Source organism: Gossypium arboreum, chromosome 2 (genome assembly GCF_025698485.1).
Source record: "Gossypium arboreum isolate Shixiya-1 chromosome 2, ASM2569848v2, whole genome shotgun sequence".
Taxonomy (NCBI): Eukaryota; Viridiplantae; Streptophyta; class Magnoliopsida; order Malvales; family Malvaceae; genus Gossypium; species Gossypium arboreum.
In genome coordinates, this window is record NC_069071.1 from 104,997,974 (window position 1) to 105,015,283 (window position 17,310).

The 17,310-nt window shown below is 30.9% G+C and overlaps 3 protein-coding genes across 3 annotated transcripts; 2 read left to right on the forward strand and 1 right to left on the reverse strand.

The window, feature by feature from the left end:
* The first annotated feature begins 1,876 nt into the window (after window positions 1-1,876).
* On the forward strand, window positions 1,877-4,752 carry LOC108466838 (uncharacterized). The gene is made up of 6 exons (XM_017767198.2): window positions 1,877-2,117; window positions 2,197-2,251; window positions 2,509-2,559; window positions 3,432-3,523; window positions 3,594-3,671; window positions 4,223-4,752. Exons 1-6 carry the CDS (start codon window positions 2,062-2,064, stop codon window positions 4,371-4,373), a joined length of 483 nt encoding a protein of 160 aa, XP_017622687.1. The 5' UTR covers window positions 1,877-2,061; the 3' UTR covers window positions 4,374-4,752.
* A 3,034-nt stretch (window positions 4,753-7,786) lies between these two features.
* Window positions 7,787-9,807, forward strand: LOC108464127 (uncharacterized). The gene is made up of 8 exons (XM_017764239.2): window positions 7,787-7,945; window positions 8,030-8,195; window positions 8,280-8,370; window positions 8,656-8,714; window positions 8,816-8,876; window positions 8,972-9,062; window positions 9,156-9,232; window positions 9,323-9,807. The coding sequence occupies exons 1-8, from the start codon at window positions 7,918-7,920 to the stop codon at window positions 9,437-9,439; spliced, it is 690 nt and encodes a 229-aa protein (XP_017619728.1). The 5' UTR covers window positions 7,787-7,917; the 3' UTR covers window positions 9,440-9,807.
* Window positions 9,808-10,571: 764 nt separating this feature from the next.
* Window positions 10,572-13,680, reverse strand: LOC108466510 (partner of Y14 and mago-like). The gene is made up of 4 exons (XM_017766876.2): window positions 13,328-13,680; window positions 12,724-12,840; window positions 12,062-12,304; window positions 10,572-10,947 (listed from the first exon to the last, which is right to left on the reverse strand). The coding sequence occupies exons 1-4, from the start codon at window positions 13,517-13,519 to the stop codon at window positions 10,804-10,806; spliced, it is 696 nt and encodes a 231-aa protein (XP_017622365.1). The 5' UTR covers window positions 13,520-13,680; the 3' UTR covers window positions 10,572-10,803.
* Between the last annotated feature and the right edge of the window lie 3,630 nt (window positions 13,681-17,310).

Consider the following 17,310-nt stretch of genomic DNA (forward strand, 5'->3'; position numbering starts at 1 on the left):
AACATTAATATAAATATTTCCCAACAAATTAAAAATAAAATTTTAAAAATATGTATACTTAAATAACACTAGGATAGATGCATCTTGACAAGCAAATGCCTCTAAAATAATAACAAAATTAACAATAAAATAAGTGTTATATAATATCCAAACAGTAATAATAAAATAGTGAAATAGTAACAAAATAGAGAGAAAACGACAAGAAAATAACATTAAAACAGTAAAAAAAATAATAGATTCTTTTTGTTCTTTTTGTGAATTCTGGCCAAGTCGGGCTTAGGCAAAAATGCCTTACCCGAGGCAAGGCCCGTTTTAAAAACGGGCCTTAATTTTTTGCCAAAATCCTCCCACTTTTTCTGACGAGCCTTCGGGCCAGGCCGGATAATTTGACCATTAATAGTTCTATTCATAAGCATTGTATATTTATATTAAAATTTTATTAATAGGAAATGCAATTAATAATTTTTTATGTTCAATTATAAAGTTAAATAAATTTTAAAAACATTAATTTAATATAAAATACTTTAATACTATGATTATGTATGTATAATAAATATAATAAAATTAATAATTATTAAAATCTATAAATTTAAACTTTAATGATAATATAATAATATATTATATAATTATTGTCGAAATCAATTACGACTTAGCTTTAAATCGATATACTAAATTAATATATTATTAATACATAAAATAATATAATATATAACTATTATTAAAAGTATTAATACATATATAATTCAAAAATATATTTCACATCCTAATATAACATCATTTGTATTATATTTAATGTCAACAAATAATTCAAAAAGTATAAAAATCAAAAATTAAATTAAAAATTAAAATATATAAAAGTTCATAAAAATTCTAAAAAATTAAAATGGAGTACATGTGGACTAGACCTGCTCATGGATCGGGCTACTCAGCCCGGCCCGAAGGCCGGCCCGAAATGTGGGAGGGTTTGGGCAAAAATATAGGCCTGAAAAATGGGCTTGGACAATAAAATAAGGCCCGTTTAAAAAATAGGCCGGGCCTCGGGTAAGGTATTTTTGGCCCGGGCCCGGGTTTTAGTATTTTCATTTGGGTCAGGCTTAAGCAAAAATTTAAGCCCATTTTTTGGACTTGGCCCAGCCCGAGCCCAATAATGGGCCTAAATTTTTAGTTGAGCCCGGCCCAGCCCATGAGCACCTCTAATGTGGACTATCATGTAGGTTGTCATGTTTAAAAACTTAAAATTTTAGTTAGTATTCTCGTTGAAGAAAAGTCATTTTGACTCTTTTTCAAAAGGCTAATGGTCAAATTTGAAAAAAATTTGAGGTCAAATTTAACTAAAAAAATGAATAAGGGCTACATTGACAAAATATATAATATTAAGGGCTAAATTTTACATTATACCAATAATAAATAACTAAATTTGTGGTTTACTAGATAAAACTGTTAAGGGCAATACGTAACTAGACTTGTTTATGGGTCGGATTACCCGTCTAGGCCTGAAGGCCCGCTACAAATTTGGGAGGGTTTGAGCAAAATATTAAGCATGAAAATGGGCTTGGGAAAAAAGGTAGACTCATTTAAAATATAGGTCGGGTTTGGGTTTGGATATTTAAGGCTCGAGCCGCCCAACTCGATTTTAAGTTTATAATACTTTATATATACTAAATATATAATACTATTCTAATGTAAATATTAAAATAATATTAAGATATCTGTAAAAAAATTAATAAATAAAATATATTAGATTATTAAATTTTAAAATAAAATAATAAAATTATTTAAAATTAATAATAAATAATATTGCAGATTTTAATTAATCTTTTATAAATATAAGTAATTTTGAACAAAATTTTAAGCCAGACTTAATATAAAAAATATTAATAGTCTAACACCGTTCACGAGCATATACGCAACAGAGCTTGGGCTGTTTTTGGATTTGGGATAAGCCCATCAGTTGAACTGCCATTATTGAGGTTTCTGCTCAGTTCAACTAGGGTTTTTTTTTTTCCTACTTCGGTACTTCCTTCCTCATTCTATCTCGATTTCTCCCTCTTTCTCCCCTAAATGACGAAGTTCAGGAAGCTTAATCGACCCACTGGTCATCGCATGTCCATGCTCAGGTTCTTCATTCTCCTTTATAAAATTGGTTGTTTGATTTTTTTCTCTTTTTATATTGTTTCTTTTATTCTTCAATTGCAGAACAATGGTTTCCCAGTTGGTAAAGCACGAGCGCATTGAAACTACTGTTGCCAAGGTTCTTTTCTTTTAAGCGTGTCTTTGATTTCCTGGGGGTTTTGATGCGTTTCCTTACTTTGTTATATTGATTAATCTTTCTAGTTCCTTTGCTTTTAAGTCCTTATTTCTGTTGTTGGGTTTCTCTTAACTAAGTCTTTAAATCTGTGTTTTATTGGTTTTACCTGAATTTATCTAATTTCCTGTTTCTTTTAGCATTAAATTTGAAGTGGATTGTACATTTTATTAACTTTTTTTTTTTTGCTTATTTTGTTGCAGGCAAAGGAGATTCGGCGACTTGCTGATAACATGGTACAGCTTGGGAAAGAGGTATTTTAATCAATTGTAGCAAGTGTTTCCTTGGTTGGGCAACATTGGAAAATTTTGCCTCCTTTCTAATGGTGACATGGTTAATGTTTTGTGTTAGTAAATGAGTGTTGTTACTCCATTAATTTCTAAGTGGTGTGGCATTTGTCAATTCGGTCTTGATATTCACTCTGGAAATTACTTAAGCAAATTAAGTTCTGTCAATTTATTGCCTCTGTGTTGAAGTAATTCATAGTTTCACAACTTGTTTGAAACAGAATTGCACTGGTAAAAGCGAAAGATTATAGGTTTAACGGTAAATCTAAAATAACAGAAGCACTAGGGTTACTTGTCCTGATGTTTTGTTGCGAAATACGTAGTGTTGATGTCCTGTATCCAATTATTGCCATCTTAATGGGGAAAATGTTAAAATAGCATGAAATTCTCATATAAGTTGCCTTTTGGAACATTCCTTCAAACTATTTTAGCTGCAAATTTGGATGTGTCATGTCGTAGTTGTTGCCTATATCTTGTTTGTTACATTGATCTACGGTTCAAGGGAATATGTAGGATGGTGATTAATGGTCTTGGTCTGGTTTCAGGTGTTTATGGTTTTTACATGCTAGGTAGGCATGTAGAACCTTCTTAGTTGTTTCACGTGACATCTCTTCATAAGGCATCCGAAATTGATGTGATGGTCAGCAGAGTTTATGGTCATTAAGTATCAGAAGATTATCCATTTACAAATTAATACATGTATTTTGCTGACATCTATCATTAAAGTGGCCCGGGGGGGGGGGGAGGTAGAGTTAACTCTGCCATTTTATTATGCTAGTATTTCTTTTGATCAAATCTGATTTTCAACATTGCCTTGTTTCGTTTCAAAATTCTTCAAGGGTTCACTTTTTGCGGCAAGGCGTGCTGCTGCTTTTGTCCGAGGAGATGATGTCATTCACAAGCTATTTACAGAACTGGCATATCGATACAAGTGAATTCTCTACATGTTTCTTTCTTTGTTATTTATGGTTGTCATATTGATTCAATCCAATGTGTTACAGAGACAGGGCAGGTGGATATACAAGACTGCTTCGAACTCGCATCCGAGTTGGTGATGCTGCACCAATGGCCTATATAGAGTAAGAATACTATCTATTCTGCTAATTGCAAGCCCAATTTCCTACTTTAATTTTGATTTAGCTTGGTACAATATAGACAACATAAAATTAAAATGTTTCAATAATTATAATTAAATAAAAATATTTGGTTGGGCTTCTATATCATATGCATTTGGGCTTCAAACTTGAATGGTTATGCCTTTATTAGTTCTCATGCAAAAACCAAACTTGAAACTGAATTAACCAAGCTCAGCTCTGAATCAATTAACTGAAACTTTTTAGCTGAATTTCTTCAATTAATTTGTTTAGGTTGGCTTTAACCAAAACTATTAACCCAAAGATTGAAGATTTTTGAGTTTGGGAACTTTTGAGTTCCAAATGTTTGTTCATGCAGTCTAGTGTCTGGTATCAGATACATTAACGGTTGATTTGCCTTTAATGCTCTTGTTTTTATTATGAGAAATGGCGATAGTAATCATACTGAACAAATGTTTAACTGTGCTCCTGAAGTGTCGATGGAATTTACATGGAAGCGTCATACATTTTGATACTTTGCTTGCAAATTCGAACAGGTTCATTGATAGAGAAAATGAGCTTAGACAGTCGAAGCCACCTACTCCTCAGCCACCACAAAGACCTTCTCTGGATCCTTGGACAAGATCCCGGCTTAGCAGGCAGTTTGCACCCCCTAAAGAGGAGAAAAGCTCTGAATCTAATATATGAATCAGGAGCCCTTATTGGTTTGATAGTGTTTTACAGATACAACAGATTAAAACAACTGGCAGAAATCTGGCTTGCCAGTGTCATCGGTTCAGCGAGGATGGAATAAGTTGGTTCTTTTTGTTTCTTAATATTATTTGGGATGATTTTGGAATGTTGTACAAATTGAGTGCATTTTTTTTAATAGGTTTTAATATATGATACTGCCCAGCTATTGTACTTTTGACCCCCTTTTATTGTGTTTTGAGGTTTGAGTTTTGTTTAGGGTGTGGAGTAGAGTCCAAAAGCTAGCGTATGAAATCTGGTTTGACTTTAACTGAGTTTTATTTTTATAGTTTTTAAAAAATAAATTATTCGAGCTTGCTTGATCAGGTTAGTTTAATTATGTTTTTTGATTTAAAGTTTGGTTATATGTTCAGGTTTAAAATTAAAATTTTATTATTGATTGAATAAAAAGGCTGGATTAACACCTGGTGTTAGAATATTTGAATTTGGCCTAGTGAAGAGATCAGTCTCTTATGACCAAAAGAAAAGTGTAATTAGGTGATGGCGACTACGTTAAATAAAGTATGCAATACCATGAACCAGGATTTAAGTACTAGTTACAACCTATGCTATGGCACTTGTTCTATAACTTACGATCTCTATTGTGAATATTTATTGTTTCACTTACATATGCAATCCACCAATACCATAGCATTGGTGGCAAAAGGGCCTGAGCATCGAGCCATTCATTAGTCAAGTTTGAACAAAATTTGTCCCAAGACTAGGCGGTGGATTGGGCTTTAGGGATATGAGTAAATTTGATATAGTTTTACTAGCCAAGCAAGGGTGGCCTTATCTCCAGACTTTCCTCTTTAGTGGCTCGAGTTAACCCCCATTTTTTTAGTCCTAATTTGGGTTCAAATCCATCGCTCATTTGGCAATCTTTTTGGAGCACAAAAGGTCTTAAAATCCTACTTATGTTGGAGCATCCTACTTATGTACTATTGTAATATTATAGTATGTAATATAGAATTACATAATGAAATTGTTGAGTATGCCTCATATTTCAATCAATTTTGAGAAATAATCTCCCAGTTAATTTCTATTTATTTGTTTCAGTTGAACTCTGATTAGTCTAGATTATTTTTTATTATTTGACTTACGAATTTAGCCTATAAATAGATTCTTTTATAATATTAGAAAATACTCATGAAAAAGATTAGAACTTATAACACTATTGTAAATTTTTGTGTTTACGTTTTGAGGTTTCTTTATTTTCGAGTTTTGGGGTATAGTTTTTATCTTCATCTTTTGTACTATTTGTTCTTTTGCCATTATATTAAAATTATCTTTACACGTGGCTTTTTATTCTCTTTAGAGGGATTTTTTCACGTTAAATTTGTGTGTTCAATTTCTTCTGCTATTTTTTACTTGCTCGTTACTCAATCGGGTCGATCCCCAACAGAAATAGTATATTTTATAAGTACTAATATATAACTATTATTATATTATAAATTATAATAAAATATATATCATCAATAGTTATATGTAATTTAATAGATTCAAATACAAGTTTATAATTATAACTAGCAATAAATAAAACATTGTTAAAAATTTAATATCTTGATAAATATTATTTTTATTAATTTAGATTTTGAATTGGGCTTTAACTTTTACAATTTGTACTTAGGTATTAAGTTTATTTTATTTATTTATTTTGGACTTGAGATTTGAGTTATTATTAGTTTGTTATGAGTTTGGGTAATAACGAATATATTATTTGAGTTTGGGCTTAGTATAACACATTCAAATTTTGGAATAAGTATTTAAAAATATAAGTATAAGGTTTATAAATTTAACAAGAAATATAAAAGTTATTCAATTGTTAATATATAAATGTACTACTATTATTATACTATAAATTATAATAAAAGATACATTATTACATGATATTATAATGTTTAATCATTGATGTACATATATAAACTATTAATATATTATATTTTATGTCATATGATATAACATTATATAATACAAGAAGAGGAATAACTTTTAAATATCTGAAAAGTGTAATGATTTAGAGCTTATTTCAACCAAGATAATAATAGACAATAATACATTATAATAATTAATATATCATGTGCTACTCGCTATTATAGTAGTATATAATGAAATAATATATTTTACAAGTACTAACACATTTAATTGATATTATATTATAGATATATCATCAATAGTTAGGTGTAATTTAGTATATTAAAACACATGTTTATAATTATAACTATCAATACATAAAAGGTGATCCACTTACATATTATAAAAACTTTTACACACTTTCATAATTATTTACATGATTAATATTTTAACGATCCAACCATTGAATTTATCAATATAATTGTACTTGTTATGCATGTAAGTTTTCTAACCAATTTTATATATCTATCATACGGATATAGAATAGTCTCTCTCTATATATTAATACATATTCAATGGTTGAATTTTTTTTTTGCATTGAAAAAATAGTTAGATGTTTTAAATTTACATCAAATTTGACACACATGGTCTACATGAATAGACTATAAAATATAACAGTTGGATCGTTAAAATATTAATTATATAAATAGTTATGAAAGTTTGTAAAACTATTTTAGTTTAGTTTCTACATTGTGTAAGTGGATCTCTCCCACATGAAATATTATTAAAAATATAATATATTAATAAAATATCATTTTTGTTAAATTAAGTTTTGCATCGTGGTTTAACTTTTATAAATTGTGTTTGGATATTATGGTTAATTTCTTTTTATTTTAAACTTGAGATTTGGGCTACAATTTGAGCTTAGTATAATATATTTGGGTTTTAGAATCAATATTTTAGAATATGAATATTAGGTTTATATATTTAATAAGAAAGATAACAAAATTATTTGTCGATATAATATAATAATGAACAATAAAAGATATTTGTTTATTCACATAATATCATAGAATAATAAATTTTACATACAATAAACATTTTAATTATTTTCTATAAAAGAACATTATTTTATATATATATTTTTATAAAGCAAATTTAAATTATATTACAATTGTATAGATGTAAAATGAATTATTACATTTGAAATTAAAATATTTACAAATTATAAAATTAAAAATTATTTGAATTCGTTAGAACCTATTCGGCTCAATCTGAACCCGAATTCGAAAAAATCTGAGTAAAAAAATTTGAATTCAAACATATTTAGGTTAGTAACAGAGCCAAACCTAGGGGAAAAACAAGGAAACCTCGCCTAGCTATAAGAGTGGGCATCAATGAAAAGCCCATAATCCAAACAACTGGAAAAAGTTTGGGCTGATCCAATAACCATATAACCCGAACTTCTCCACCAGACCCGATTCTATCCTTAAAAATAAAAACCGCCCCTATATAATGCTCAAAACCCTAGCAAATCTAGAACCTGAGTAACATTGAAAAACCCTTTTTGGAGTTGCAGAAGCCGAGCAACGCAGTCACTTTTTTGGGATTTTTTCTTCTTCTTTTAGACAAACCTTAATCGTCGAAGATGCCGAAGTCCAAGCGTAACAAAATAGGTTTGTCTTCTTTTAATCTTTTACCTTTTTTTTCTTTAGGTGTTATAAAGTTCTGAAAATGTTTGAATTTTATGGTACTTACAGTTTCATTATCAAAGACAAAGAAGAAGGGTAAAGAACATAAAGAATCAATTGTGAATGCCATAAGGGAAGCTGCGGAAGATTACAATTCCATCTATGTTTTCTCTTTCGAGAACATGAGAAATCTTAAATTCAAAGAGTTTAGAGAGAAGCTCAAACCTACCAGCAGGTAATAATTTTAATTTTAATAACCCATTTTCACCTTTTTCTCGTTGATTATTTTATATTAAAATTTGTTTGGGTTTTACTTTAGATTTTTCCTTGGTTCGAATAAAGTTATGCAAGTTGCACTAGGCCGTTCTGTTTCTGATGAGATTAGACCAGGTCTTTACAAAGTCTCTAAGGTACACTGCAATAACTTGTATATATTTTATATGGGTAATTTTTCTATCAACTGCCCTTGGAGTAAAAAGACTCCACAAGCCGGACTAGGATGATGACGGGTCCTTCTTTAATTATTTTTTTTAATGTGTTTAGGCGTCAATCCAGACCTGCTTGTGAGGTTTTTGATTCCACTGGCAGTGTATAAGATGATAATCCTATTTATACATGTTTCTTTGTCATTGATGTTTGCGTTTTCTGTTGCTTTTCTTTATTATAATTATTACCATTTTTGAATTGTTTTAAAGCTTCTGCGTGGGGATGCCGGACTTTTTCTTACCAACATGCCCAGAGATGAAGTCGACAGGTAACAATGTCCTATCTTACTGCTGGTTAGGCTGTTGGGGTTCGAATTCAGCTTCACTTGTTTATTTTTTTTCGGTTTCCTTATTTCCCATTGTTGTGCAGCTGCTTTAATAAATTTGAAGAAAATGACTTTGCGAGGACAGGAACCATTGCAACTGAAAAGGTTGAGAAAGACAAGCTCTTATTATTCCACATCACGTTGTTTATGATACTTGATTATTAACGTTCAGGCTTGTATTTACTTTCTACCATTTCCAGGTGGAACTTTTGGAAGGTCCTTTGGATCAGTTCACACATGAGATGGAGCCATTTTTGCGCAAGCAAGGCATGCCTGTTCGGTTGAACAAAGGTCAGTTATCTGTCTCTTAGGCTTTATGCATCAAACATGTATGGTGTATATATCGATTGAATTTGCATAGTAACTTGATCTATGGTGATACAGGTGTTGTAGAACTTGTTTCAGACTTTGTTGTCTGTGAGGAAGGAAAACCTTTGTCACCTGAGTCTGCTCGGATACTGGTGTGTTCATGTTTCATACCTTCGAACTTGATATGCTCAGATGATATTTTTTGTTTATTGGAGCTCAAATGTTGTTGGTGTTATTTGCAGCGCTTGTTGGGGATCAAGATGGCTACTTTCCGGCTAAACTTGATATGCAGATGGAGCCCTGAGGATTTCGAGCTTTATAAAGAAGGACTAGATGAATCGGACGTAGAATGTGCCTAAACCAACATTTCCAGAGTGAATATGATCTCATTAATGTAGTTTGATCATTCAAATTTCATCCCTTGGATACTGACATCTTGTTGTTAACGAGTAAAATGCAGTTGCGGCATTGGTGTCGGTTGTTTAACAGTTTTGTCTGGATTTCAGGTCACTGAAGTCTTGAGTGTTTCATTGACTGGTATTATTCTGCAATTATTACACTAGATTTTGATATATGTTTTAATATATTTGCCTTTTTAAATGCTTACCTCTGTAAAATCTTATGTTATAGTATTTAATCTACATTTGGCTAGCGGGATATTTGAAATTGCATCCCTATTAAATGGTTGATTTTCAGTATCAGTAATGAATTGCAGTGTTCTATTAAATGGTTGGTCTTCAGTATGAGTAACGAAATGCAGTTGTCAATAAAAACGAAAACATGGTAATGATACACGGTTTGCTAGGTATACTCTCAGCTCTAAAGATTTATACTGAGGTATTTGGTATCGCAATCAATGTTAATCTAATGTAAGCTCCACTGTCCAAGTATAATTTGCGGATGATATGCTAATGTGGTTAGGCCTGCAACTATGTTGCTTTTACCATTTATTATCTGAACCACTGCTAATCTAAACGAGTTCCCATTTTTCCTTTTACAAATGGGTAAGACAGGTTAAAATGACAATTAAGAGAGAAGCCTAAAGCTTTAATTGGAATGTCTAAATTAAGATTTGTAGATCTTGTAAGTTTAAATTTTTTTGAGATTCATTCTGAGTTTAAATGGTTTTTCTTTATATAAAATTTTATATAAAATATTTAAAAAGTACTATTTGTTACTTTAAAGAAAATTTGAGTATTTTTCAGTTAAATTGATACGGATGTCAAATCAATTAACGATTTAATAATAACTACATTTTCACTTTTTATTGGATGAATAAAATATTTTATGGTAAATAAATATTTATAAGGATATATTAATAAATAATTATTATTAGAGTGACAAGGTTTATCAAAAGATGAAAATACTTTTATAATAATAGTTATCTTTTAAAATAAAAATATTTTAATAATTTTATAATTAGATTGGTGTCGAATTGACTCATAATAACATGAGTTTAAATTATAATATAGAATAAAAAACTAGCAAAGCTAAAGAGGAACCGTAGGGGTATCTAATCATTGATGTGCAATAGCAGGGGAACAAGAGTACTGATTAAACATGGTCATATGCAACAATGCAAACTGACATGCCAATTTGAGAAGGAAAACTTGATAGATTGATCATTGTTCCAAAATGCAGTTTTTTTTTTTTTTTTGCTTTTTTGCATCCTATAAAATTGTAAATGAACCACACGGTTTCTTAATAGATGGAAACGTAAAACTCACAATGCAGCCAATTCAGCCTTTTGACCCTCCAAAAACTTTAGCTCCTCACGCCAACCTTCCACTTTTGCCAACTTTTCCAACTGTTCTGGCTTCATATCTTGCTGTGGTGTTTTCTGTTGTTGAGCTTCTGCTAGCCGAACCTGCATAAGCAACCCAATATTCAGGTAAATCAGACAAACAAAGCTTGATAGTTTAGTTATTGAAAGCATATCGGATTTAAAACAAGACCCGGGAAAACCATAATACCATCACGCTACATCCAATAAATGGGACGGATACAAATGTAAACAATTAATTGGCAGTATGCCAGCACTGAAGTAAAGAAGCAATTCCATGCTGAAATCACTCAAACTCTCAAAGGTCGTTAGACATGCTTAGGAACAAATTAAAGTTGAAACTTGCATAAGCAATGCATATATCAATGAAAGAGTTGTCAAACATTTAATTATAATCTTTTTAAGTCCTCTGATATGTGCAACATAAGGTATGCTTCAAATTAATCACTCTATATGTTTTCTGCATAAACAAGCTTCTCTTAATATTAGTGCAAACAAACATGCATCCTTGCACAAAAACCAAAATCTTATTTAGAGACTCTCTTGGAGTGCATCTAATTCCAAAAGGAAAGAAAGAATAAGTAGGACTCCAGATTAATTCAAATACGTAAACCCGTAGCAAGAGAATAAGTGAGAGGGATATGCACCACCAGAAGTAAACTGTTAGCAGTGACTTTCATTATACTCACAAGTCAGCCCCAAAAAGAGCATAAACTATACGTGATTGGAAGAAAATTAAGCAAGCATTACAGTAATAAGTAGTGTGGCGAGTCATATTTTACACTTCCTTTTAGAACCTTTTTCAAAATCTCTGCACCGTATAAAGAGGTGAAGCCATATGGTCATACCAACAAAATGCACAAAAAATGGTCATGCATATGAAGTCAATTAACAAAGAGAAATTGAACATTTTATTAATATGGGTATGTGGAAATATGATTATACCTTTTTTCTGTTTGTCATTCTCTTTATTTATTTTAAACCTTAAAAAGTAATTTTCAATTTGCTCTCCTCCCATAACAGATGATTAGTGATGAGTCTTCTGCCTCTAGAGCTTAAAGGACAGATTTAATTTTAGATAAAGATTTTTACATAGAAATGACATGTGAATTTTTCTTTCTTCAAGAGTTTGTTATGATGTACTATAGTAATGGACAAATTCTTTAACATGTTAATACAAATGTGAAATGAGCCGTACCTTCTTTTTAAGTGCTCGAATCTTTTTATCAAGATCTAGAACTGGTGCCCCAGCATCTGAGGCCTCCACTGTGTTTGAGGGAGGCGAGGTTGATACAGGGTTTGAGGAAAAAGCAAGATCACTCATCTGAGATGTCAATGATTTAACAGACTTTGAACCATCTAAATCTTCCTCAGGTACATCCTCTCTTTTAGTCTCGTCATCTGACACTTCTTCCAAGTTCTTACCCTTTTCAAGAGCAGCCTGCCATAAGTAAATTGGTAAATCAAATGCTAAGTTTTAATGCATGGATCTTCTTGCCTATAGTCTAGAAAAATGGCAAGACTAGATGCTTGTATCTCACTAAACAAACTATATCATGTTTGCCTCTTCGCGATGGTGCATGAACCAAGCAAGAAAAGAAAATGACCATCTACTTGGAAGCTTAAAATGAACCATGGCTCACGAATGGGCGAAAGTGGCAAAGGAGAAAATTAGAGATAAAACATAAGGCTAACATGTAAATCTAGGCCAACTGAAGTTTAACAGAAGGGATGAGAAATGAAACATTTTTCATATGATATAGTTTAATGAACCAAGCAAGAAAATGAAATGAGCCAAAATTGGAAAAACAATTAAATGGAAGTTCATGAAAGAAAAAAAAAGGGCAACAAGCTTCATACTTGTAGCCGTTTCTCCTTCTTTCGTTCATTTCTCTTTGCCGACTTGGTCTTTGGTTTTGCATCTGCAGGTGGATCATAACCTGGAGGCACTACTTGTGATGCCATCTCCTTTTTCCACTGCATCATCAATTAAAACAAACATCAATGTCATTTAAAAAAAAGGCAACAACAAATTGCAGGAGATAATTCCATGAACTAAAACAGAGAATCTAATAACCCCAAAGAACGAAGTCTCTACTAGACTTTAGCTGAATGGCACAGTCAGAGTACTAATGGTTGGTAGCAAGGTATACACGTTCAACAGCAGATTATAGAAAATCAAGTACTTTTAACATTATCTTTTTAGCTATAAAACTCACCCATAAATCCAAAAGCAAAAACTCCCCACATTCCAAAACGCCAAATATAAACACGGAAACAAGTTTCATCCATCATCCATCAATCCATGCATGAACACAAGCAAGGCATACACATAAAAAGTAAAATACAAAATTTGATGCCACCCTTTTTCTCTTCCTCAAATTCTAATCACTAAAACAAGCCAAAAGATGAAATTTTACATGCACGGAAATGCACACATTATATAAATGGACATATGACATACCAGGGCACCTTTAGACTGGTAAATGGCGACTTCCTCTTGGGGAACATACCCGGCCCGAATACGAATGGGTTTGCGGAGGGTGCCGTCGGGTCTTCGGGTGGGCGCCAGAATTCTTTCTCCTTCTTTTAGGGTTTTGCTCAATTCCGCCATCTTCTGCAATTGCTCTTCTCCTCCTACATTATTGCTAGCCATTGATGTAATGTTTTTGAAATTAATCGATTGGTATCGCTCTGATCTTTGTGACTCTGATTACTGCTTCAGTTCGTGAAATCAATCAAAATGCATTTATTATTTTACAATCCTATCAATCAGCTCAAAAGGTGTAAGAATTTAAAAATTAAAAAGTTTGTTTTGTTTTCGAGTACTTAAATGCAGATGTTATAATTGCGTTTTGGTCCCTTAAAATGGTTATATTTCAATTTTTGTCCCTTTAACTCTCCTTTTCTGGTGAAGTATTAACCAAGGAATATTAATGGTAAACTAAATCACACCATTCTCCATCCAGCTATTAGACGCTTTTATTTTAATCATATAAATATGTAAAGTTACAAATTAATTATTTTTTTGATATATTTTATGTCCTTTTTACGATTTATGTTTAGGATTCATGGCTATCTTTCCCAATAGTGTCGTCTTCAAAATTCGAATCTAAATCCTGCTTTTAAGAGTGCAATAGGCCTAGGTGTATTTTTTTTTCTGCATAATATCCTTTTCTTCTTTTTCGTAGCTTTTGTGTTCCTCCACTAATAAAGCCAAACATACATTCAAATTCTATTTCAATGCCACCTTTGTTTAGAAAAGACCACAAGAGAGCTCATATTCTTATCGTGTATTTACTTGGTTTAAAGGGTCAGTTTAGCATTACTTTTAAGAAGCAAACACTTTTGAGATACAAGCATTGTTAAACAAGATACTTTTGAGCTTTTCAAAAGTGCTTTTGAAATAAAAAAAATATTTTGCAAAAGCACTTTTTTAGCTAAAAGGAGAAGCAAAAAATTTTAACTTTTACTTAAAAGTACTTTTTGGCCTAAAATCACTTTTGAGAAGTAATGTTAAACTAAACCAAAAAACCTTAAGCCTCATCCTAGCAAATTTAAACACGAAGCCCAAATTTAAAAATCATACCAATCTACAAACATCACCGTTTCACCAACCTTCGACCTAGTCTCAACTTATCCTTACCTGTTACCACCTTCCTACTATTGGGATTTCCAAATTCTACATATCGCCACCTTAAGAACCTTAAAAGCCCGAGAATGATGTGTTAGCTTTAAAAGTGGTGAATGAATCTAGAGGTGATTGAAATGTTTCCTTAAAAAAATGGTCAGGAAATTTTAGCTTTTAAAGGAGATGGAATTTTGAACTATTTTTTAGAAATCAAATCAATTAATGCAATAATTCAAAGTAAAATGAAGGAAAATTAAAATCTAACACAAAGGTGTATAGAGGTTCGGTTTGATTTGCCTACATCCTCTCTTGTAGCTCTACTTGAGTTGATACCTTTGAATCTAAAATATAACCTTTACAACCATTATCTTTTTGTAGAAACCTTTCATATTTTTTTAGAAACCTTTCATATTTTTTACAATGGCTAAAATTGAAATCACTTTAAACTTTCAAGGCTTCAACTAGGAACCTCTCCTTTTTTTTTACAAAGATATTTTGATGTAGACAATGAAACCTCTAAGGTGTGATGATACAAATTTTGAGCTCCAACAAGATAGATTAAGAACTTGTACAAGAAAAGATACAAGAAAATGAAGCTTTCTTGTAATTTCGTGCTAATTCAATTCATTTGATTCTTGAATATGTACCCATCGATCCATATGTGCCAAGGAATTGATTTCTAGATGTTTAGAGTCGTTAGAGGTCGAATATTGTTATTGGAACCCTTAAAACTCTTGTTTAGAGAAAGTAAAAATTTGTCACCTACTAGATTAAGGAATTAATCTTGGAACTGATATTTAATCCTTTTAAAGAGGAATAACTTTTAAGATCCTTTGGAATTGATCTTTGTATTCAAAATTCATAAAATCATTTTTAAAACACATTGATGGATTTTGATCAACCTAAAAACATGAGAAACATATCAAACTATTTTAAACAAATGCTTTTGAAATTTAAAATTTGAAGGTTTGAAAATGTTTTATGAGATTTTTAATAAATTTTCCATGAAATGATCTGGGAATGATATGTAATTTCATTCTTAAATATTTGTTATACTAAAAAGCTTACTAAATCAAAGCTAACAATTTTTCCTTTACATATAACAAACTTTAAGAAACTTTCCCCACACATCATATAGATACTTTCAAAAAAAGGTTCCCTTTAATAAATGTTATTTGATTTCAACAATAAAACATTAAAATTTAGCAAAAGTAAATTTCAATGACACAAAGGCTTTATACAATAGTTCACAATTCACACAATTTAACATTTATGCATAAAGTTGCCGATTGAGTCTTAACTCAATTGGCATGGATATTGTTAGCAATATAGGAGGATGTGGGTTCGAGTACGCTGAAGCGCATTATCTTTCTATTTATGGGTTGGGGAGGAGCTATGGGTAGTTCTAAGTATTGTGTCAAAAAAAGCAGATATGATCATAATCTATAATGATATTGTTCAAAAACATTTATGCATAAAGTTCCTATACAAATTTCCTATGTTTCTCTCTTTTTGGTATTATAAAATGCAAAGAAAGCATGATACAAATCAATGTATATGCCAAATGCCATATCAAAAGCAATCAAAGCACAACTAATCAAGCCAGAAACAACTTTGTAACACTCTAATAATTGTCTGTATATTGTGATCAAGTATACATATTTATTAAATATTCAAAAATAAAATCACCAAATATATTCTTATCTAGCTTAATTTATTTCAAAAAGAAATACCATTTGCCTTGTGATGCTGAAAAAAAGCTTACTGTTGATTTTTTTGTTCTTCCATCTTCTTACTTATAAGTGGAAAAAAAATCCAACCCTATTAAGCATAAAGCTTAGTGATGCATACTTCAATTTAGACGATTATATTTTTAGTCACCTTCTACCCAAATTTAAGCATGACAAAAATGAAAGCACATTGAATCATAAGACAAATAATTATGTTTCAATTATTACAAACTAAATTAAATATGTTTCTCATACATCCACTAATTTTAAATTTTCATACATTATTTATTTTCATAATTAACTTTGACTTGAATCATTTTTAAAATATATAACAAATAGGATGTCATATTTTCACAAATAATTATCATTTTTAAGTTCAGCTTTGTCATGTTTATATATGTTGACAAATTTGAAAGTAAGGATAATTTTGTGGTTGAAACAGTGGCCACAACTTCAAGCACTATTTCATTGTCAAACTTGCGTATTTTTTGTGAAATTATTTGGACGAATTAGAGTCCATAACTTGAAGACCAATTGAGTTGAAATTGCAGGCTTGAAGATTGGTTTCTTGAGGATTGAGTCAGGTTACTTGTAGAACAAGTAAAATCAATTTTTATAGTTGAAGACATTGGATCACATCAAGACTCTTATGGAAGTATTATCTTATACAGATTTTTAGTTTAAAAAGTAGTATATAAACTTAAGTTTTGTCTAGGTTAAATATTATTGAGAGTAACTGAGAGATTAAGAGCTTAGTGAGAAAACACATTCATTAGTTAATGTGACCCAATTCTCTAACTTTATCATTTTCATTCATTTCTGTTCATTTGGTTTTATATGTAATTCATTGTTGGTTTCAATAAGCTAGCGGATGGATCGATTGAACATATATAATTAAGGTTCAAATAATTTATAATTAAGTTCTAGCTTTTTGCCTATTAATTATAAACTTATTTAGTCATGTAGTCATTCCACTATAATATCATAATTGAGCTGTCCCTAGTTACATACCATTACAAAAGCCACTTAACCAGTGCTCGTCCAATGACCTTATCATAAGTATGTTGCCATCATAGGATATCTTTA